Here is a 24,233-nt window from a genome sequence, read left to right as displayed (position 1 = left end):
GAAGTCAACGAATTTCAGAGGCGTTTCGAACACAGAAAACATCTGTTATGGCGTTTTATCTTAAGAGAGATACCCGTAGAACATCTTAGCTGTTTTTGGGTTGTTTATACACACACACACGCACACACACACACACACACACACACCTCGTTTCCCTGAAAATAAGACATCCCCCTGAAAATAAGACCCAGTGCGATTTATTTCACACACACACACACCTCGTTAACACACACACACACACACACACACACACACCTCGTTTCCCTGAAAGTAAGACATCCCCCTGAAAATAAGACCCAGTGCGATTTATTTCACACACCCACACACACACACACACACACACACACACACCTCGTTTCCCTGAAAGTAAGACATCCCCCTGAAAATAAGACCCAGTGCAATTTATTTCACACACCCACACACACACCTCGTTAACACACACACACACACACACACACACACACACACACACACACATACACCTCGTTTCCCTGAAAATAAGACCCAGTGCAATTTATTTCAAGCTTAGAAATATAACGCCTTCCCTGAAAATAAGACCTGGTGTGTGTCACTCACACACACACACACACACAAACACACACCTCGTTTCCCTGAAAGTAAGACATCCCCCTGAAAATAATACCCAGTGCAATTTATTTCACACACACACACCTCGTTAACACACACACACACACACACGGCGTTTTATCTTAAGAGATACCCGTAGAACATCTTAGCTGTTTTGGGGTTGTTTACACACACACACACACACACACACACACACCTCGTTTCCCTGCACCTACACACACACACACACCTCGTTTCCCTGCACACACACACACACACACACACACACACACCTCGTTTCCCTGAAAGTAAGACACCCCCCCTGAAAATAAGACCCAGCGCAATTTATTTCAAGCTTAGAAATATAACGCCTTCCCCGAAAATAAGACCTGGTGTGCCTTTAGGAGCAAAAATGGATAGAAGACACTGTCTTATTTTCGGGGAAACGGGGTGGATTGTTGTACCTGGAAATAGAGTCACGAGAAATTCTTGATGCAATTTAGAGTTTGGCTGGTGACACTGATGTTCGTGATGACGTGACTACAGTATATTAATAAATGTTCACTTTTATTTTATTTTATTTTTTTTTGTTCAACAATAAATGTGAGTTCTTGTTCATGGAAAAAATGAGACATCCCCTGAAAATAAGATCTAACGTGTCTTTTAGGAGCAAAAAGTAATATAAGACACTGTCTTATTTTCGGGGAAACAGGGTCGTAGAGGAAAAATGTGTCTTCGTAGCGTAACCATGTTTTAAAAGGACGAGAGACTTTTTTTTTTTTTTTTTTTTGACTGTTCTGGGAAAGGAGGTGTGTTTACCTTCTCGTGCATGAAACTGATGCCAACTCTGAGATATTTTGATTCAACGTCTTTCATGTTTATTGCTTACGTGTGTTTCTAGCTGCATTTTGGAGTCAGTCACCTACACACAGGGGTATCGGTGACATTTCAAAAGTTTATTTCGATGGTAGCATGTTAAAATCAGAGGAGCATTGAATAATGCATTTCTTTGGGGAAGGTGGGAGATCTCTTTTTTTTTTAATAATTTAATTTTCTTTCTTTCCTTAAACTCACGTTAGCTCTTTTTTTTTTTTTTTATTCTTTGGCAGTAGCCTCATTTTAACCCCCAAATTGCATTTTCACAGGATCTCTCTAATATATATATATTTTTTTTGGCCGATGACATTTGGAATGTGTTCTTCTTCTTGATATAATTTATGTTTATGTGCATTTCATTTTTTTAAAAAATCCAACTGTAACAGATTTTATCTTTTTTTGTGTGTGGCATTCCTTTTTTTTTATTCTTTTCCTTTACTGGGTGGTTTGGCTCTCTCTCTCTGCTCTGAAATTTTTTGCAAACCTGTTGTTTTTGAATTCTTTTTCCCTTTATTTTCCTTCTCCCTACGACCCCAGGAGCCAGCAGTAAGAAAAACGCTGATGATATCACCAGTAATGACCGTGGTGACGACGAAGGTATTTTTTTTTATTTTTTTGGTATTTTTTTGGTATTTTTTTTCCAAAGCTCGATCCTGATGCATGATTTTATATCTATCTCTTTTTTCCCTTTTTTTTTTCTTCTTTTTCATTCCAACCTGTTTTTCCTCCCTTTTCCTGACATTGGTACACGTTGGTGGTTTTTTTCTTTCTTTTCTTCTTCTTTTGGGAACCACTGCCATTTTTAATCCTGGTGACCGTTATTGATTACCTCACATGACCCGTCAGAGGACACATAAAAAACCCTTTATTTCTAAATATGAACTGAATAACAAAATGTGCTTTACAAGGAACTCCACTCTATTTTTTCTTTTTTCTTTTTTTTTTCTTTTTTCTTTTTGGCTTGATCACCAGAATAGAAAGTGAAAACTTAAAAGCACATGCATGTATTTTTTTTTCTTCTTTTCTTCCTTCCCAATGTTATTCTGTGAGTTCTTGTTGTATTTGGAAGCTTTGGTCTTATTTGCAAAACTTTGCAAGACACCTCAGTAGAACAATTTTTTTTTTCAGGGGAGGGGAACTGGCATTTCACAAAAGTGAAAAAATTATACATAAGTTATTGACACGGACACACACACATATGAAGAAAGCTAATAAGGAGATTATATATATATAATATATATTTTTAACTAAATATATATATAGATATTTAACTATATATCATACTAAAATGAGGTGATCACATTTCATTTTGATTTCACACTCACTTCAATGATGAAAAATTCATGGTGTCACGGATGCCTGGAGCTTGTTCCATTTGAGTCATCTCAGAGTTTGGGCGCTGTTCAGGGAAGCCATATTTTGTCTAAATCCTTCATTTTGGGGGGGGGGGTGCATTAGATACACCCATAAGCACATCTGCATACATCCTCAGATGTATGTATATATATATATAATATATATAAAATATATATTATATATATATATAAAATATATAAATAGATAGATAGATAGATAGATCCAGAAATAATTATAATTAAGGTCAGACTTCTTCAATATGAACTGCAACCTTAAGGGATGATGAACATTTCAGTTACCACCGGAAGTTTTCAAGAAGCGGGATCCACAAATGGACACACGGGTGTCTCTATTCTTATCACACACCACTACCCCCCTGCCCCCCACCCCCGTTAAAATGTTGTCTTCACGTCATTGTTCCATCAAATGACATAGTCACCACCAAGGGCGCGCTCATTGTTGCCAAATCCCAGTGAGACTTGACTGTCCCTGTGGAAATATATAGCATTTCTGTAACAGTATCTCGATGTTGAAATCTTGTGTCTTTTTTTTTTTAACCACATCTCTTTTCTGTTTTTTGTTCTCGTTCAAATCTTGTATCTTTTTTTGTTTGTTTATTTTTTACCACATCTCTTTTTCTTTTTGAGCACTCAAATATGTCAACCTGTTGCCAACAGTCAACTTAGAGCCACAGCATTTGCTTGGACATCATCATTGGTTTTGTGTTCACTGTGTCTTTCACCACTTCTGACCCGGAGATCATTTTAACCACACATCTAGCTGTGGCCCTTGCCCTGAACTGACCACACTGCGGATTCCCCGCTGTTCTTATGTCCTTATGTTCTCTTCACGGAACAGACACTCATACTAAAACGAGGTGATCACATTCCATCTCAATTTCACACTCACTTCGATGGTCAAAAATTCATATTGTCACGGATGCCTAGAGCCTGTTCCATTTCAGTCATCTCTTAGAGCAGGGGTCCCCAAACTTTTTACACAGGGGGCCAGTTCACCGTCCCTCAGACCGTTGGAGGGCCGGACTATAAAAAAAAACTATGAACAAATCCCTATGCATACTGCACATATCTTATTATAAAGTAAAAACAAACAAACACAGGAACAAATACAATATTTAAAATAAAGAACAAGTAAATTTAAATCAACAAACTGACCAGTATTTCAATGGGAAGTATGGACCTGCTTTTGGCTAATGAGATGGTCAATGTGCTCCTCTCACTGACCACCAATGAAAGAGGTGCCCCTTCCGGAAGTGCGGCGGGGGCCGGATAAATGGCCTCAGGGGGCCGCATGTGGCCCGCGGGCCGTAGTTTGGGGGACCCCTGTCTTAGAGTGTGGGCGCTGTTCAGGGAAACCACATTTCATCTAAATCCTTCATTTTTTTTTGCGGGGGGGGGGGTGGTGTGTGTGTTAGATCCACCCATAAACACACATCTGCCTACAGATGTCCATCTACCTCTCCTCTGTAGTGACATCAACCCTTTTCTCAAACCGTGTGTAATTAAAAAAGAAAAAAACAGAGGTGTGATTGGAGTCAGGTCGAAGGTAGGGACGGGAACCGGTGTCCTCTGTCCGTGGTGCGTGACTCTCTCTCTCTCTCTCTCTCTCTCTCTCTCTCTCTCTCTGGTGTCTCCTCACTTCCCTCCCCTGCCAGACATCCATGAGCAAAGCAGCAAGAAGCCGGTGATGGTGTACATCCACGGCGGATCGTACATGGAGGGGACCGGGAACATCATTGACGGCAGCATCCTGGCCAGCTACGGGAATGTCATCGTCATCACCGTCAACTACCGGCTGGGCATTTTAGGTGAGTGACGCCCTCCCAGGGGCAGGGAGGGAGAGAAGAGGGGAAGGCCATGCCCGGAGGCACAAGGAAAGTCTGCTTTTTCACGCAGTGGGGACGGACCCATGACAATGGGGTCACCCTCCTCCCCGGTATATCCTACTTGTAAAGCCCTCCCTGACCGGCGGGATCTGTTTTCTGGTGATGACCGTGATGACAGCCGCATTCGTTAGTTCTCTCTCGTGTGGTTGAGTCGTTCTGTGGTGTCTCCTGAGCTGGGAGAGCTTTCGCCTCATTTTTTTTTTTTTTTTTTTTTTTTTAGCAGACTGCGTTTGTAACTCGGCGGGCGTTGCTGTGAATGCAGTTAGAACTTTTAACTCTTATTTCTGTTTGCTCGCACGTGGGACAGCAAAGGAAGAGACCTTGGCTTTTGTTCATGGAAGTTCAAGAGGCGTGTCCATTGTTGGGGGTCTCTGTCACCCATTTTTCTCCACTTGGGTGTTGTGGAAATACATCTTTTGAGGGGGTTGCTTTGAGGTTTGCCTTCTAGGGTGGTTTGTGCTGTTTTGCAATGCTCATGAATAAGATATTCCTTGGCCCTGGCCGGTTGGCTCAGTGGTAGAGCGTCGGCCTGGCGTGCGGGGGACCCGGGTTCGATTCCTGGCCAGGGCACATAGGAGAAGCACTCATTTGCTTCTCCACCCCCCCTCCTTCCTCTCTGTCTCTCTCTTCCCCTCCCGCAGCCAAGGCTCCATTGGAGCAAAGATGGCCCGGGCGCTGGGGATGGCTCCTTGGCCTCTGCCCCAGGCGCTAGAGTGGCTCTGGTGCGGCAGAGCGATGCCTCGGAGGGGCAGAGCATCGCCCCCTGGTGGGCAGAGCGTCGCCCCTGGTGGGCGTGCTGGGTGGATCCCGGTCGGGCGCTTGCGGGAGTCTGTCTGACTGTCTCTCCCCGTTTCCAGCTTCAGAAAAAAATACAAAAAAAAAAAAAAAAAGATATTCCTTGACCTGTTAAAAAGTATGTGTTTTGAAGGCAAAAAAAAAAAAAAAAATGCCATTGAGATGAAGCAGCCAATTGAATTTTTGATAAAGTGGTTGTGACAGAGAGATCAGCGTGTTACGAAGTGGTGATGGTCAAATATATATATTTTTTAAATTCAGTTTGAGAGGGGAGGCACAGAGACAGACGCCCACCTGCACCCTGACTGGAATCCACCTGGCAACCCCACTAGGGGGCGATGCTCTGCCACGCTGGAGTGCTCCTCTGTTGCTCAGCAATGGTGCTCTTCTGAGCACCTGAGGCGGAGAGGATAGAGCCGTCCTCAGCACCCAGGGACACCTTGCTCCAACAGAGCCATGGCTGCAGGAGGAGAAGAGAGAGAGAGAAGTGAGAGGGGGAAGGGTGGAGAAGCAGATGGGCGCTTCTCCTGTGTGCCCTGGCCCGGAATCTGATAAAAATCACTCAGGGTCCGAAAGACCGGTGTAACAGGCTTTATTGAGAGAAAATCTGCCGGCTGTCTCTCTTTTAAGGGAGAGCAAGCAGCCCCTGGTTCTCTTAACAGGTCGGGTTAAATTGGGGATTTGAGGGTGGGAGCTGGTGGTCATTAAGGAAAAATGTATCTTTCAGTGAGTTCTGTAAGATGAACTGTTAGTAAACTTGGGAACCTTCCACACCTGGGTTAGTCACCCCCATGCCCAGGGGGTCGTGCCCTGGAGCATCCTGTTTGTCAGTGTCCCTGTGTCCACTTAAGGGAGGAGGGGGTCCTGACCCTCGCCTGCAACCCGGTGCGAACCGGGACATCCACACACTGGGCCAATGCTCTACCCCTGAGCCAACCGGCCAGGACCGACCGTCAAATATCGCAGGTGAAATAAAATGGATTCACAGAGCTTGTCATGAGGAGCCACTGAGCCATTTCACCTGCTAGATGTTGTAAAGTACCAAAAGACTACAGAATTAATATTCATATTTTAGGAGGCTTGGAGAACATTTTATTAATTTGGGTTAAGGTGTGAAGAGAAATTGTGAGAATACTCTCTGTACTGTGTGATTGGCATTAAACCAGGATGGCCCTTGGCATTGTATTGTAAATGAAAAGGGAAGGAAAGCATAGATTCCCTGACATTCCACCACACCTGTGGGGAAAGGAGTGAATAGCTAGCCAGGTGCAGGAAGGGAAAAGCCAAAATAAACCTTTTCTTATAACTATGAGCCATTTGCGGGCATTTGTCCCCAAGGAAACTACCTCTCCTATGTAAATGCGTGTGGTTAACACGTGTGACCCTAGACAGAGAAATAGCAGATAAACACTAGAAAATATAGGAATGTCTTTTAATATGTAAAGAGATATCTTTCTACCATTGTGTTGGCTTGTAAATTTTGTTTTCTCTAAAATAATGTATGGCTTGCAAATTGAACGTGGTCCTATCATGTTAAAGGACATATGACTATAACCAATAGTGGTAAGGGGCTCCTAATTGCAATTTTTGCTTCTGTACTTCCCACTTACAAAACTATAAAAACTAAGTAGAACAAAGGGCCGGTGCGCTCTCTGTCAGATTTCTGTTGGAGTTCCCGCCGCTTGGCCAAGCTAGACAATAAAGCTTTAATGTGTAAACGACGGACTTTGCTCCTGTCTTCCATATTTCGGGTCCCTCCGAATTTGGATTAACAGTCACACAGGAGCTAAGGCCGAACTTGTTCTCTCTAAGTAGACAGATTCTACCGAGAACACTTTATTCTTCCTTCTAGTTGATGTTTTCGTTTCCAGATTTTTTTTTTTTTTTTTAATTTTTATCCCCTGTATGCCTAGGAAAACATTCACCTGGAAAAGACACCCCCGCCCCAGAACTGGGGGGTGAGTTGTGCCAATGACTTCCTAAACGTAGAAAGGAGACCCCCGCTCCCAGATGTTTGTGAAGTCGCCCCTCGGGAAGAGGTCGCTCTTTGGTTTTGAAGGAAAACAAAAGTCTTCGATCTGAGTGTGATTTTATTTTATCTTGTTTTTTTTTTTCTTCTTCTTCTTTTGTGATTGTGGTTTGTTTTTTTTTTTGTTTTTTTCCATGGCTTCCTGGGAGCTAGGTGCAGCTCAATTCTCTCTGAGATGACACATTTCTTCTCCCTGTTAATGACAAATTTCTCCCAGGGGTGATGACAGCCTGTCCCCTCCTCCCCTACCCCCCCCCCCCCCACACACACACTCCTGGCTCCAGCCACTCTGGTTTCAAACAGGAAATCGTGTTTCTTGATCCTTTTACAAAAAAAGGTCTATTCTAACAAAGAGGCAGGGGGGCAGGGAGAGAGGAAACAGGACCCCAGGGGGCCACAGGGAGTCCTGTCAAAGGGGCAGTGTCTCAGAAAGTCCCAACACTAAGAAGGGGGTGGGCTCCCAGAGCTGTTTTCTGAAGGAAACAAATGGTAATTGAACAACTTCTCCCTCTGGCGGAATAACAAAAGCCCCCTCCTGTGCGTGCTGGCCGGGGGAGAGTGGCTATTCCCTAAAAAGGCTCCTTTTCAACAGAAATGGATTTAACCCCTGGGACACACCTGGGACGGGTGATCTCTCCCTACCCAAGGGGGCTCCCAGGCGGGAAAATTAAGTGCTGATCTCAGAAAGGGATGTAGGTCTGTCTGACAGGGTCCCCACTTTGGTGGTTTTCAGAAACGGGAGAGGAAGAAAGAGCTTCCCCGGGGGAATGTAGACTCCTCCAAACAGCGTTAAGTCTTACCTGTTGTCTTTGTGGGGTTGAAGGAGGAATCGGCGGAGGAAATGGGGCGCCGTGCTCCCAGAGGCAGACAGATGAAAGAGGTCATTTAGCCGCCGGTCTATTGACATTCTGCGCGTGAGCCGCAGTGGCAGCCCCGAGGAGGTGACAGAGACCCCCTTTGATTGGACGGCAGCAAAGCCTTGGGCCAAGTCTGCGGATGACAGGGCGCCACAGGGCTTTCAAAACGGAGGGTGCAGTTTATCTGGGTCACAGAGCCTGTGTTGCTCCCTGGCCCCCCCTAACCCCCCCGGAACGCCGTTTTTAGCCACCTTTCCCGTCTGGCTTTCAGGAAATCACGCTGGTGGTCCTCAGATGTAGTGGCAGACTTTCCACCGGCACCCTGAGATTTCATGGATCCCCAAGTAAAACGGCCCCACGTGGCACCGTGGTTCTTATTCCGGTGATCGGTTTGGGAGTGAACAGGTGGATATGTGTTTAGCAGAAGACATTGGGGTGTTTTTCTTCCAAACGTCATGCGTGCCTATAGGTGGCATCTTCCTGTTTCAGAAAGGAGAAGTGTACTTGTGTCCATAAAGTCATGGTGCACTTTTGACCGGTCACAGGAAAGCAACAAAAGATGATAGAAATGTGAAATCTGCACCAAATAAAAGAAAAACTCTCCCAGTTTCAAACCTGTTCAGTGCAGTTCCATGTGGGCTCACGCACAGATTTTTTAGGGCTCCTTAGGTAGCTATCCCCATATAGCCTCTACAGACTGGTCACTGACTGATGGCCTACCAGAACGGGGTTTCTCCACCAAACTGCCGGTTTCCTTCAACTGCTTATCCCACCGAGTCATGTTATTCCTATGTGGTGGTGCTTTGTTATAAACGCGCTGATATTCACATTGCACTTTGGTCACGGATTCAAATTGAGCGAGCCACAGAACACACTGAACTTTCCTCTGTACCGTCCACATCTCGACTGGCATGGCCGTGGGCTGCTCCGCTGTATACACGGTGTGACGTCATCCTCTGCGCATGCGCACATGCTGCCACATCATCCTACAGAGACTAGGAGGGTTTTCCTTTTATTTGGGGCAGATTTCACATTTCTTATCATCTTTTGTTGCTTTCCTGTGACCAGTCAAAAGTGCACCATGACTTGACAGACACACTGTATTGTTACAGATCATTATTATTATAATTATTATATTTAACAGCGTCGCCGGTGCTGTTATTCTACCAAAAAGAGAGGGTTCAAAGGACAGGCGGTCAAAATGGATGGTGGCTTAGAAAGAACACAGATTTCTTCTTTTAAAAAAGGCGACAGAAATGAAGGAGGGTCTTCCTGAGGTCCAAGTCCGTGCTGGGACATTGAGAACAGCAGCTAGTTTCTCCCGGGGTCTCTGCGGAAGCTGGTGGGTAGCCTGCCATTCCTTGCAAGGTGGTGACTTGTCCGTATTATATCAAGGTCCAGTGGTTTGAGAGCCAGGAAGCTTGGTGGCCCCTGGGCTGCCAACGGATATGACCAATCACCTTCTAATTTCCCTTCTTATTACTCTCAGTGGACATTGTATCGATATCACTATCTATTCAGACGGGTAATGGCCACTGACCACAGAGGTAATGGTTTACTGTCCCATCACACGCCTTCATCTAAACGGAACCACCTTAATTGAAAAATAGAACTGTGCGACACTTACCAGGTGATATCGATGACAGGGTCTTCTTCACAGTGGTTGTTTGAGGTAGGAATGCATTCTCTAATCGAAGAGCGACACAGTATTGTAAGCCCCCGCCCACGTGAGTGATTGGCTAGTCCAGGACACACGGCCGGCTGTTCATCTGTGTTAGGCAGATAAAATATATTATGCTCACTTTGTTAAAGATGGTGCTGCCCACATGGAAGCCGTCGCCCAAGTGATATTAGTGTGTGTTGGGGGCGGGCTGTGGGCAGGCAGGATCCTTGTAGCCTGGGGCTTGGTTTTAGGACTAAGCCTTTCCCACCCTTTTTGATGTGGGGTGATGCAATCCCATCATGCCCCAGATGGGTGACTTTGTATCGGAGACTTCCCTGTTTTATATATTGGATGAAGGGTTTTGAATTCTACACTATAAAATGGGGGCAGAACGGGAGCTTGCTCTGTTGGTTCCTGGGATTAATGTTAGAGAGGAGAGAGCAGAGAAAGGCCACGTGGAAGAGGCCAGGAGAGGCAGCCAAGATGGCGGAGTGTTGAGTGAGAAGCCAGTTTGTGCAGAGTTTGTATCTGGGAGAAGGAAGGAGATGGGGAACAAAGGTTAATAAGTCTGGTGAGCTAGGAACCTTTGATTCTAGGAAACTCGGATAAGTCAGTGGCTTTGTGAGCACTGAATGTGAGTGGGTTTTGGAGCCCAGTGTGTGTTTTTACTTGCCCTCTGGGTACAAGCTAGGATTAAAGATGACAGCCCACCAGTTTTTGGCTCCGTTGTTTCTTTACCGACTGTCCGAATCCAATGCAAACCTGCATGGGCCAGGCGGCTGCCGTGATGGTGGCCCTGGCTACTGGCTTTACAATCTGTTATCAATAAACTGGGTTTGTCCCAGGCAAATGGGGCGGCATCGTCAGCGCTGTCAACTGATGACCTATCCTCAGAGGAGGGTTACTATTATTATTAATATTTATCACCAGAGCTATCAACTGATCATGTATGCCCACCGGGGAGGGCTGAGGCGTTCACCGGAGTCCATCCCGAACTTGAGTCGTATTATTCAGTCTGCCCTTCTTCGGGGCGCTTGTCCAAAGTCCCCTGGTGCCTCTGGAGTGGGGGGACATCTCAGACATTGTCACGTGTCACTGTCTCTTCTCTTTCTCCTCACGCACTGTCCCAAGTCTGCGTGCTGTTTTTGTGACGTCTGTGGCTTGAGTCTCTGTCCCTCGGTTCAGACGTTCATTTCGGTGTGATTGTGAGTCTCACGGTGCTCCCTGTTCGGTAGGGTAGCCTGCCGTTCTTTGCAAGCTGGTGACTTGTCCGTATTACATCAAGGTCTTAGTGGTTTGAGAGCCAGGAAGCTTGGTGGCCCCAGGCTGCCAACGGATATGAGCAATCACCTTCTAATTTCCCTTCTTATTACTCTGAGTGGACATTGTATCAATATCACTATCTATTCAGACGGGTAATGACCGCTGACCACATAGGTATCACATTTCTATGCCTTGATGCCTCAGGCATGTTTCAGGTGGATTTTCATATCTGTTCCAGCAGGGTGCTGTGTGTGTGCTTGATTGAGCCCCAGACACGCTTGCAGCCTGATCAGCAAGGCGTGCCTGGAGATCTTATGTGACCGACGGCTCCCTGGGAGGGGCTCACGGACATCTTCCCTGTGAGGACACCAGGCTCACGGAAAGCACTGGAAGTGACTCACAGTGGTGCACGGTGGTGATTGTGGCTCAATTGGTTTAAGGCAGTTGGCCCTCAGTGCTGAGGATGGCTTTGTGGCCTCCACCTCAGGTGCTAAAAATAGCTCGGTTGCCACACAACGGCCCCAGATGGGCAGAACATTGGTCCCTAGCGATCTTGCCGGATGAATCCTGGGATGGGCTCACGGACATCTTCCCTGTGAGGACACCAGGCTCACGGCAGGCACTGAAAGTGACTCACAGTGAGTGCTCCAGTGGGTGGGTGTCTGCACTGAGGCTGGACCCCAGGTCTCCCTGAAACCAGAGTGGTGGCTCTTTCTTCTGAGTCCTGCCCATCAGCCGGGCCACGGTGTCAACTGTGAATCAGCTCGTCTATAACAGGACTTGGGAATACTAATGCCACACTGGTGGCAGGCTGAGATTCTATAACAGCACCCACATGTGTCAGACGCACTTGCTGTGGGTGCAGATACAAAATCGGGGATATGCCGCAATATACTTGTGTGTTGCTCAGAGTGGGTCCTCAGTTATTTACTCACAGTGGTATATGGTGGTGATTGTGGCTCGATTGGTTTGAGCCAGTTGGCCCTTGTTGCTGAGGATGGCTTCGTGGGCTCCACCTCAGGTGCTAAAAATAGCTCGCTTGCCACACAACGGCCCCAGATGGGCAGAACATTGGCCCCTAGCGATCTTGCCGGATGAATCCTGGGAGGGGCTCACGGACATCTTCCCTGTGAGGACACCAGGCTCACGGCAGGCGCTGGAAGTGACTCACAGTGAGTGCTCCAGTGGGTGGGCGTCCGCGCTGAGGCTGGACCCCAGGTCTCCCCGAAACCAGAGTGGCGGCTCTTTCCTCCGAGTCCTGCCCGTCAGCCAACCCGCTGCAGTGTCTACTGTGAATCAGCTCGTCTAGAGCAGGACTTGGGAATACTAATGCCACGCCGGCGGCAGGCTGAGATTCTATAACGGCACCCACGTGTGTCAGACGCACTTGCTTGGGGTGCAGATACAGGATTGGGGTACGCCACGGTGTACCTGTGTGTTCCTCAAAGTGGGTCCTTGGTTATTCATTCACAGTAGTGATTGCGGCTCAATTGATTTGAACCAGTTGGCCCTCAGTGCTGAGGATGGTTTTGTGGCCTCCACCTCAGGTGCTAAAAATAGCTCGGTTGCCACGCAATGGCCCCAGAAGGGCAGAACATCAGCCCCTAGCCAGCTTGTCGGGTGAGTCCTGGGAGGGGTGCACATGAGAATATGTCTCTGCCTCCCCACCTATCACTGAATAAAAAAAAATGTTCTTTCCCGGAAATGTTTGCGTTCAAAGCAGGGTCTCTTTAAGAGGATTCCCTGTCAAGGGAGTAGATCACTTTTTCTCCTTTCTGTCATTTTCCTCATTGCACTTGTCCAGGTATTGTGTGAAGGGTTGATGGTTTTATTTAATTAGGACGAAGTGATGTCTGTTGGCATGAGATGGTTGGGGTCGGGGGAGCACCATTCTAAGGGAAAATAAGAGAGGATTTGTAAGCTTCCAATGAGAAGCATCAAACACCCAAAATACATTTGCTTGGTTGGGATGACCCAGGAACGAAGAAGCTGCTGCTGATTCTGTGAGGGAAACCGTTTTTAAACAATCCCTAAACGATCAATAACTCCGTGGCCTTTCTCCCTTCCCCCAGCTCTATTCAAGGAAGTTAGCTATTTCAAGCCAGGTAATGGAAACATCTCGAGAAAAAACAGTGGGAAGTTTACAGACTGCTGAGGCTGGAATACTCACAGCTACACACACCCTGGCCTGCACATCAATTTTCTTTCTTTCTTTCTTTCTTTTTTTTTCAACTTTTGTCCGACAACCTGGAATTATGTGCTTTCTAAGAAACTCAAAATGAATGTGCACACCCCTATGACATTGATACCACAAGGGGAAAATTCAGTCCTAGACTAAATTTTTGTTTTTCGTTTTTTCATTTTTTTTTTTTTGTTGCAGAACTATACATTAAGAAGTCATTAGCTTTATGAAGAGGAACCCCAAATGATACAAGGGTTGGGTTCCAAGTGAATTTTATTTTAAGCGAGAGAGAGAGAGAGACAAAGAGAGGGACAGATGGGGACAGACAGACAGGAAGGGAGAGAGGTGAGAAGCATCAATTCTTCATTGCGACACCTTAGTTGTTCCTTGATTGCTTTCTCATATGTGCCTTGACGGGGGGGGGGGGCTACAGCAAAGCCAGTGACCCCTTGCTCAAGCCACTGACCCCATGCTCAAGCTGGTGAGCCCATGCTCCAGCCAGATGAGCCCACACTCAAGCAGGTCACCTCGGGGTCTCGAACCTGGGTCCTCTGCATCCCAGTCTGATGCTACTGTGCCACCACCTGGTCAGGCCCCAAGTGAATTTCTTGAAAAGCGCCACTGAAACACAAACACATCTAGGGCAGAGAGCACTGTGCATTTGCAACATAAACCTATTTTCAGATAAAATTGCCTTGTGGCATATTGATTGTGGAAGTGGGAGCTATTGCTTACGGTTGTGTGTGCTTTGATTAGAGATAATAATAGCTTTTTTTAAAAATGAAATGTGCCATTGCCATTGTGAAAACATTAGGAAAGAATTTAGAACACTAAATGCAACAATGGTATGCTGTTAACAGCCATTAGACGAGGTGGGTGAGCTGGTGTCTTTATACAGATAGATCAATTGCAAGGTTGTGTTGATTTTTTTCCACTATTTGATACTGTATACATTGTTTTTCATTCTCTTTAGTACAACAGGTGTGCGTGTTACAGGTTCAGATTCTCTGGAAATACAGGTGTGCCCTATGACGTGGGGAGGATGAATGCATTATTATTTACAAAGCGACGCATTTCACTCCAGACCTAAGTATGACATTGTCTCCCAGAGAAACACTGCATGTGTTGCAAAAAAAAAAAAAAAAAATCCCAGATTTCCTCCTAGCTGGTTGGCTCAAGGGTAGAGTGTTGGCCCAGCATGTGGATGTCCCGGGTTCGACACCCAGTCAGGGCACACAGGAGAAGCAACCATCTGCTTCTCTACCCCTTCCCCCTGTTCCCCTCCTGCAGCCGTGGCTCAGTGTATTCAAGTGAGTTGGCCCCCGGGTGCTGAGGATGGTTCCGTGGCTTCTGCCTCAGGCACTAAGAATAGCTCAGTTGCCAAACAGCGGAGCAACAGCCTAAGATGGGCAGAGCATCACCCCATAAGGGGCTTACCAGGTGGATCCCTGTTGGGGCACTTGTGGGAGTCTGTCTCTCTGCCTCCCCTCCTCTCACTTAATATGAAATAATGATAATAAATTAATTAAAAAAAATAAACCCAAGATTTGTATTGGAGCTGGCAGAGCAGTTTTGGAAAGAGCAGACACAGGGTACGTAGTGTGATGTCGTGCGGTGACCCCTGCGGAACTGGCCTTGAGGTCTGACAGCGTGAAGAGCTTTGCTGCAGTTTGTGCTATGCTTTGTCTGAATTTATCCAAAGAGTCGTGTCATTTCTCAATAATGCTGGGTCCTTGGTAAGGGCTTGCCCCGTCTTGTGCTTCAGTATGTGATTGATTTTGTGGTTTCGAAGTCTGGGTGCCGTTGACATTTTGAGGTGGATGTCTCTTACCCGTGGGCATCTGTGTTGGGCACTGTAGGGCGTTGAGCATCACCCGTGGCCCCACGCATGAGGGGCCGGGGACATCTTCCCACCCTGTGTTGACAACCAGGAGCGCCCTCAGGTGTGGCTAAGTGTCCCCTGGTGGGAAGCACGCATGAGGCAGCAGCAAGCTTCTCTCTGTCCTGCACTCTGAGAATGAAGTGAGCCCTGCAGAGAAGTGTCTGCTCCTGAGCTCACCTTGGACCGCACATGCCTGCCGGTGAGCGCATGGCTTTATTTCTTCCTGTGGATAACACTCCCCGTCACCGAGTTCTGAGCACCCTGAGAGCTGGGGTCAGCACTCACACCGCCTTCTCTGACAGCGTGCGTACCCGCTATGTAATCTACACCTTCCGGACATACTGAGAGCTGGGGTCAGAATTCACACCGCCTTCTCTGACAGCGTGCGTACCCGCTATGTAATCTACACCTTCCGGACATACTGAGAGTTGGGGTCAGCACTCACACCGCCTTCCCCGATGGCATGCGTACCTGCCAGGTCATCCACACCTTCCGGACATCCTGGGAGCTGGGGTCAGCGCTCATGCCGCCTTCCCCGACAGCATGTGTGCCTACCGGGTCATCCACACCTTCCGGACACCCTGAGAGCTGGGGTCAGCACTCACACCGCCTTCCCCAATGACATGTGTACCTGCCAGGTCATCCACACCTTCCGGACATCCTGAGAGCTGGGGTCACAACTCACACTGCCTTCCCTGATGGCATACCTGCTGGGTCATCCACACCTTCTGGACATCCGGGGAGCTGGGGTCAGCACTCACACCGCCTTCCCTGATGGCATACCTGCTGGGTCATCCACACCTTCTGGACATCCGGGGAGCTGGGGTCAGCACTCACACCGCCTTCCCCAATGACATGTGTACCTGCCAGGTCATCCACGCTTTTCGGACATCCTTGGAGCTGGGGTCAGCACTCACACCGCCTTCCCCAATGACATGTGTACCTGCCAGGTCATCCACGCTTTTCGGACATCCTTGGAGCTGGGGTCAGCGCTCACACCGCCTTCTCCAACGGCTTACCTGCCGGGTCATCCACACCTTCCGGACATCCTGAGAGCTGGGGTCAGCGCTCACACCGCCTTCTCCAACGGCTTACCTGCCGGGTCATTCACACCTTCCGGACATCCTGAGAGCTGGGGTCAGCACTCACACCGCCTTCCCCAATGACATGCATGCATGTCTGCTGGGTTACCCACACCTTCCGGACATCCTGGGAGCTGGGGTCAGCACTCCCACCGCCTTCCCCAATGACATACCTGCCAGGTCATCCACACCTTCCGGACATCCTGGGAGCTGGGGTCAGCACTCACACCGCCTTCCCCAATGACATGTGTACCTGCCGGGTCATCCACACCTTCTGGACATCCTGAGAGCTGGGGTCAGCACTCACACCGCCTTCCCCAATGACATACCTGCCAGGTCATCCACACCTTCCGGACATCCTGGGAGCTGGGGTCAGCACTCACACCGCCTTCCTCGATGGCGTGCCTGCCGGGTCATCCACACCTTCCGGACATCCTGAGTGCTGGGGTCAGCACTCACACCGCCTTCCCCGACCGCATGCGTGCCTACCAGGTCACCCACACCTTCCGGACATCCTGGGAGCTGGGGTCAGCACTCACACCACCTTCCCCGATGACATGTGTGCCTGCCAGGTCATCTACACCTTCCGGACATCCGGGGAGCTGGGGTCAGCACTCACACCACCTTCCCCAATGACATGTGTACCTGCCAGGTCACCCACACCTTCCGGACATCCTTGGAGCTGGGGTCAGCACTCACACCGCCTTCCCCAATGACATGTGTACCTGCCAGGTCACCCACACCTTCTGGACACCCTGGGAGCTGGGGTCAGCGCTCACACCGCCATCCCCGACAGCATGCATACCTGCCACGTCATCCACACGTTCCGGACATCCTGGGAGCTGGGGTCAGCACTCACACCACCTTCCCCGACCGCATGCGTGCCTACCGGGTCACCCACACCTTCCGGACATCCTTGGAGCTGGGGTCAGCACTCACACCGCCTTCCCCGACCGCATGCGTGCCTACCGGGTCACCCACACCTTCCACACGGTTCGTGGCCACCGTGCATTTAACACCACATTGCGAAACGGCTGATTCCACAAGGGAGAGAAGATGAATTTACTTCAACGTTTCTTTTTATTTATTTTTTTTATTGCAGCCTGAATGAATTCCTGGTTGTCAGAATCTGCGAATGCCTGGTTTTATGGAAAAAAATATGTTTATTTTCTCTTACACTTAACAGCTGTTCCCTTTTCTCAAATCTGGGATGTTCTGTTTTCCTCGGAAAAAAAAAAGGGAAAAAAACAAAACGCCCTAGATGACGAATGCCAATGTCATGAATTAGGGCTCTGTCCTCACGAAAGGTCTCTGCTAGCTCGCATGGAAACCTCACGGTTAAAAAAATATTGAACAGCCTGACCAGGCGGTGGTGCAGTGGATAGAGCATCGGACTGGGGTACAGAGGACCTAGATTTGAGACCCCGAGGTCGCCAGCATAAGCGCGGGCTCATCTGGTTTGAGCAAAGCTCACCAGCTTGGACCCAAGGTCGCTGGCTTGAGCAAGGGGTTACTCGGTCTGCTGTAGCCCCACGGTCAAGGCACATATGAGAAAGCAATCAGTGAACAACTAAGGTGTCGCAACGGAAAACTGATGACTGATGCTTCTCATCTCTCTCCGTTCTTGTCTGTCTATCCCTCACTCTGACTCTCTCTCTGTCCCTGTTTAAAAAAATAATAATAATATTGAACCGTCTGCCCATCTTTCTGTTTTTATTACTGTTTGAGAGCAATGAAAACAGACCCAAACTGTAACTCTGTGGCATGTCCGTGATGCTTTTATCCTCTAGCTTTCTCTGTGGGTGTTTCGAACAGCAGGATAATAAGACGGCAACTGTGATTTTATTTTATTTTATTTTGACAAGAGCTGTTACAAACTGTTGTCAATGACCGGCAGTCAGGTTTTTCAGATGACCCTAATGTCTCTGTGTCGTCATTTTTCTAGGGTTGCCATGACAAATGACCACAAACATGTGACTTAACACAACGGCGGTGTATTTCTCTCACAGTCTTAAAGACGAGAAGCCTGAGAGGAAGGTTTTCCAGGGCGGGCTCAATTTGGGGGCTCCTGGGGAAGGTCCCCCCCTGCCTCTCCCAGCTTGTTGGGCTGCAGGGGTCCCCGGGCTGGTGGCCGCCTCCCTCCCGTCTCTGCCTCCGTCCCCACGTGGCTTCTCCTCTGTGTCTGTGTCTCTCCTCATCTTATAAGGAAGCCCATCGTTGGACTTAGGGTGACCAAGATGGAGGAATGAGCCCACGTTGACATTCTTTTTGTATTTTTCTGAAGCTGGAAACGGGGAGAGACAGTCAGACAGACTCCCGCATGCGCCCGACCGGGATCCACCCGGCACGCCCACCAGGGGCAACGCTCTGCCCACCAGGGGGCGATGCTCTGCCCCTCCAGGGCGTTGCTCTGCCACAACCAGAGCCACTCTAGCGCCTGGGGCAGAGGCCAAGGAGCCATCCCCAGCGCCCCGGGCCATCTTTGCTCCAATGGAGCCTTGGCTGCGGGAGGGGAAGAGAGAGACAGAGAGGAAGGAGGGGGGGTGGAGAAGCAAATGGGCGCTTCTCCTATGTGCCCTGGCTGGGAATCGAACCCGGGTCCCCGGCACGCCAGGCCGACGCTCTACCGCTGAGCCAACCGACCAGGGCCATGTTGAGATTCTTAACCGCTTCCGTCTACAAAGAGTCCCTTCCAAGGAGGGTGCCATTCTGAGGTCCCACGGTGGTGGCATGGATTTTTTTTTGGATGGCACTCCTCTCCCCCGGATACCTCAGTTCCTCAAAGGGATCATTACTGAGGTGCACGCCTGTTCGTGTGTACATTTAGATACAGGAGGATCCAGTGTTGCCATTCCACGTGCCAAGGCGTGTCCTGGGGCTCAGGAAGCGTGGTCCTGTGACGCTGTTGTGTTAGATTGCCTTCTTCATGCAGGAGCAGCAGTTTTGTGCCTGAGGTGACCCCCAAGGCAGAATGGACAATACCTTCCTGAGAATGCTCATTTCTGGTGAATACGTTTCACGGACCTCACCCACATATGTCCTTTCGTTTACCCAGTGAGAGTGGAGAAATTCCAGTAGCAGTGTAGCTGCTATGTGAGGGGTTATTTGAAATGACTCACTCGCCCGTTGGAGGACCGGTGACAAAGCTCTGGTGACACAGGAATAACATCGGAACAGATTTTCAAAATCAAGTGTGTCCAGCACAGCCAGTGTCCAAGAAGGTATCGTTTTCGGCGTTAGTTAATTTACGAACTTTTTTTTTTTTTTTTTTTGCAGCAGAAACAGAGAGAGTCAGAGAGAGGGACAGATAAGGACAGACAGACAGGAATGAACAGAGATGAGAATCATTAATTCTTTGTTGTGACTCCGTAGTTGTTCATTGATTGCTTTCTCATATGTGCCATGACCGGGGGGCTACAGCAGACCGAGTAACCCCTTGCTCAAGCCAGCGACCTTAGGTCCAAGCTGATGAGCTTTTGCTCAAACCAGATGAGCCCGCGCTCAAGCTGGCGACCTCAAAGTATCGAACCTGGGTCCTCCGCATCCCACTCTGACTCTATCCACTGTGCCCCAGTCTGGTCAGGCTAATTTATGAACTTCTTATCAGCGACGGTACGTGCCTCTTCAAATGTCTTCAGTGTTAATGCACGTAACAAGCATGTTTAACCCGTAAGGGAGGCCGGATTGACAGGAACGTGTCCGTCTGCCATGTGGATATCTCAGATGTGGTCTCCGTTGTGGTTACCATGGTGCAAACATGAGTGCACCTGACCAGATCCACTGTGGTCAGTCCATCCTACCGGGCTTGGCCAGGAGGTCAGAGGCTCTTCCCAGCCAGCCAGTGGCCCTCAAGGTCCCTATCTCAGGGAAGTGCCGAAGGATCCACAACCTCAGCCTCGTATGACTGGGTCTCACGGCGCGGTCTGGGAGCAAAGCCCCCCATGGCTAAAGACGAGGTGCATCCTCCAATTGCATTCTGGTTGACGGATATGCTGTTTACGACTGTTCTGCTAAAAAGAGACACTTAAAATAGAACAAGAGGTTCAAGGACTCCATGGATTGCCTGACTCCAACCCTCCGTTCTTGCTAAGTGTCCGGTGTGAGATACCCCAGGAGAACTCCGGTCCCCCACAGATGGTTTGCAGTGACGTGTAGACCAACAGGCGGCCAATCCTGTCTGTCCATCCCTTGCATTTCAGTACACGGTGTCACTGTCTTCCTCACGTGTGGCGGAGACCCCGGCCCGTGATGAGAGCAAAGAGACACTTAAAATAGAACAAGAGGTTCAAGGACTCCATGGATTGCCTGACTCCAGCCCTCCGTTCTTGCTAAGTGTCCAGTGTGAGATATCCCAGGAGAACTCCGGTCCCCACAGATGGTTTGCAGTGACGTGTAGACCAACAGGCGGCCAGTCCAGTCTGTCCATCCCTCGCATTTCAGTACACGGTGTCACCGTCTTCCTCACGTGTGGCGGAGACCCTGGCCCGTGATGAGAGCAAAGAGACACTTAAAATAGAACAAGAGGTTCAAGAACTCCATGGATTGCCTAACTCCAGCCCTCCGTTCTTGCTAAGTGTCCGGTGTGAGATACCCCAGGAGAACTCCGGTCCCCTACAGATGGTTTGCAGTGACGTGTAGACCAACAGGCGGCCAGTCCAGTCTGTCCATCCCTCGCATTTCAGTACACGGTGTCACCGTCTTCCTCACGTGTGGCGGAGACCCTGGCCCGTGATGAGAGCAAAGAGACACTTAAAATAGAACAAGAGGTTCAAGAACTCCATGGATTGCCTAACTCCAGCCCTCCGTTCTTGCTAAGTGTCCGGTGTGAGATACCCCAGGAGACCTCCGGTCCCCACAGATGGTTTGCAGTGACGTGTAGACCAACAGGCGGCCAATCCCGTCTGTCCATCCCTCGCATTTCAGTACACGGTGTCACCGTCTTCCTCACGTGTGGCGGAGACCCTGGCCCGTGATGAGAGCAAAGAGACACTTAAAATAGAACAAGAGGTTCAAGAACTCCATGGATTGCCTAACTCCAGCCCTCCGTTCTTGCTAAGTGTCCGGTGTGAGATACCCCAGGAGAACTCCGGTCCCCTACAGATGGTTTGCAGTGACGTGTAGACCAACAGGCGGCCAGTCCAGTCTGTCCATCCCTCGCATTTCAGTACACGGTGTCACCGTCTTCCTCACGTGTGGCGGAGACCCCGGCCCATGATCAGAGCAGGCGTGGAGGCTCACGGGTCACACCGGTCCAGTTTGCTTTGTCGCAAATCCCTCCTTCAAGGCTGAAATGCCTACACCCCACTTTCCCCGGGCCAACTGCAGACGGGGCACGCCTACAGTGACTGAACAGGGTGCCGGGCGGCGACCGCGGCTTACGTCTTCACGAAGAGGGGGCGGGGAAGAGGAGGAACAACGGACTCACGCGGCTGATGGGGTTAACACTCTGACCCCTCTGTCTTTCCGGAGGGACAGAGACTCCACAAGCTCAATTTTGCTTTGAACGCTTGTGAAATGGGGACCTGGGGGAGGGTCGACCAGCTGCCGTTCCTTCTGACCTGGTCCCTGTGTCTTATACTGTGCTGCCCCCCCCCCCCAATCGTGGATGGTTTCCAACGGGTCCACTCCCGTGCACTCACCTGGTCCTGGTAAAGCTGTTCCTCTTGAGCCAGATCTCTCTGTAGTAGAGGACTGAAGAATGCCTCCTCCTCCAGGGAGGCCCCCTAGCTCTGGCTCTGTGACCATCCCGGCTCAGAGGGCCTTCTCTCTGGGTGTCCCTCCAGCATCGTCAGCCTCACCGTCACCTAAATATTAACGAGGATGATGGGTGGAGGAGGCAGAGCCTGTCTCAGCTCTCTCTGAAGGTCTCCCAAGGACAGACTCGTCCCTCGACGAAGAAATCCAGGAATGACCCATCTCTATGAGCTGGCAGTCTCTGGGGGACATTGGTGGCTGTGTCTGTGAGAGCAAGACGTGGCACTGGCACCCTTCAGGTGGGGGCCATCGGTGCTGCTGAGCCCCCCACAAAGCATCCGACTCCGGGAATCAGCGGTACTGATGTGCCCCAGGTCACCGTGTGGTCCTGCTTATTGATGCCGTGACGACTCCAGACTTTCAGCTCTCAACTGGGCACCAGCCCACCCCCGAGGGCACAGGCGGGTACGTCTGGGGGCGTTTATGGTTGCCGCAACGTAAGGTCAGAAAGGGGTGATGTCTAGACCGTAGAAACCAAAGATGTTCTCACCGTCCTCCATGGACAAGAAGTTCTCAACACTAGATCATCATCCCTGCCGCACAGCACGAGTGTCAAAGTTTGGAAACATCAGTTTAGAGCAGAGGTAGTTAACCTTGTATCTCTGTGAGTAGTAACATTTTCTCACTGCCCACCGGTTCCACAGTCATGGCGATTTATAAAGTAGGGAAGTCGCTTTACTTTATAAAATGTATAAAGCAGAGTGACAGCAAGTGAAAGCATAGAATCATAATTACTTACCAAGTGCTTTATATCAGATTTTCGCTACATTTGGCAGAATCAATCTTTATAAAACAACTGACTATAGTTAAATCTATCTTTTTATTTATACTTTGGTTGCTCCGCCACCGCCCACCATGAAAGCTGGAGCGTCCACTCGTGTGTGGTAGAGACCAGGTTGACTTCCACTGGTTTAGACTATGGTGATACTGGTTGCCCGTCAAGCTGCTACCGGGAGGCAACTTTGAGAATGAGCAAAGACCACCCATTTCTGATGCCACACCCCCTGCAAAGGCATCCCAGGGTGGGCAAGTCTCGCTCCGTCTGTGATCTTGCAGAAGTTCCGTGACCTTTCTGCACCTCTAAAACCTGTCTGTCCGCATCTCCGTGTCTCCTCGGCTCCTGCGCTAAAGGTTATTAGGATGGAGTGATTGATACAGCCTGTCGGAGCACCTGACCAAACCACAGCTCCTTGGAAGTGCTGGACAGTAACCAGCACTCTGTTCTCCACTTGGGGACGTCAGGAGACCCCAAGATCGCCGGGGAGAAAGCCCCGAGTGGGATCCCAGTTTATGGACCAATACACTTCTCCCGGGAGGTGGTCTGTCTTCTGTGAGACCGTCCCACTGGTCCAGATGTATCCAGCATCGCCTGACCCGGCAGTGGCGCAGTGGATAGTGCATCGGACTGGGATGCGGAGGACCCAGGTTCGAGACCCCGAGGTCGCCAGCTTGAGCGTGGACTCATCTGGTTTCAGCAAAGCTCACCAGCTTGAGCCCAAGGTTGCTGGCTTGAGCAAAGGGTTACTCGGTCTGCTGTAGCCCCCTGGTCAAGGCACATATGAGAAAGCAATCAATGGACAACTAAGGAGCTGCAATGAAGAATTGATGTTTCTCATCTCTCTCTGTTCCTGTCTGTCTGTGCCTATCTGTCCCTCTCTCTGTCTCTGTATCTGTCATAAGAAAACAACAACATGCCTGACCAGGCAGTGACGCAGTGGATAGAGCATCGGACTGGGATGCGGAGGACCCAGGTTCGAGACCTCGAGGTTGCCAGCTTGAGCATGGGCTCATCTGGTTTGAGTAAAGCTCACCAGCTTGGACCCACGGTCGCTGGCTTGAGAAACGGGTCACTCGGTCTGCTGTAGCCCCACGTCAAGGCACATTATGAGAAAGCAATCAATGGACAACTAAGGAGCTGCAGTGAAGAATTGATGCTTCTCATCTCTCTCTGTTCCTGTCTGTCTGTCCCTATCTGTCCCTCTCTCTGTCTCTGTATCTGTCACAAGAACACAACAACAAAC

General features: G+C 49.3%; 1 protein-coding gene across 4 annotated transcripts in view; it reads left to right on the top strand.

The window, feature by feature from the left end:
• The window catches only part of NLGN4X (neuroligin 4 X-linked), a 294,089-nt gene that overhangs the window by 174,703 nt on the left and 95,153 nt on the right, over nucleotides 1–24,233 (top strand). For 3 of the 4 annotated variants that reach the window (XM_066356773.1, XM_066356775.1, XM_066356774.1), the window contains exons 5-6: nucleotides 1,981–2,040; nucleotides 4,475–4,627. In XM_066356773.1, coding sequence (XP_066212870.1) covers nucleotides 1,981–2,040; nucleotides 4,475–4,627 — 213 coding nt within the window. The remainder of the gene's footprint in view (nucleotides 1–1,980; nucleotides 2,041–4,474; nucleotides 4,628–24,233) is intronic. The other variant, XM_066356776.1, reaches the window with a different exon arrangement.

The sequence above is a fragment of the Saccopteryx leptura genome, chromosome X (assembly GCF_036850995.1).
Source record: "Saccopteryx leptura isolate mSacLep1 chromosome X, mSacLep1_pri_phased_curated, whole genome shotgun sequence".
NCBI lineage: Eukaryota > Metazoa > Chordata > Mammalia > Chiroptera > Emballonuridae > Saccopteryx > Saccopteryx leptura.
This window is presented reverse-complemented; position numbering and strand designations above follow the sequence as displayed.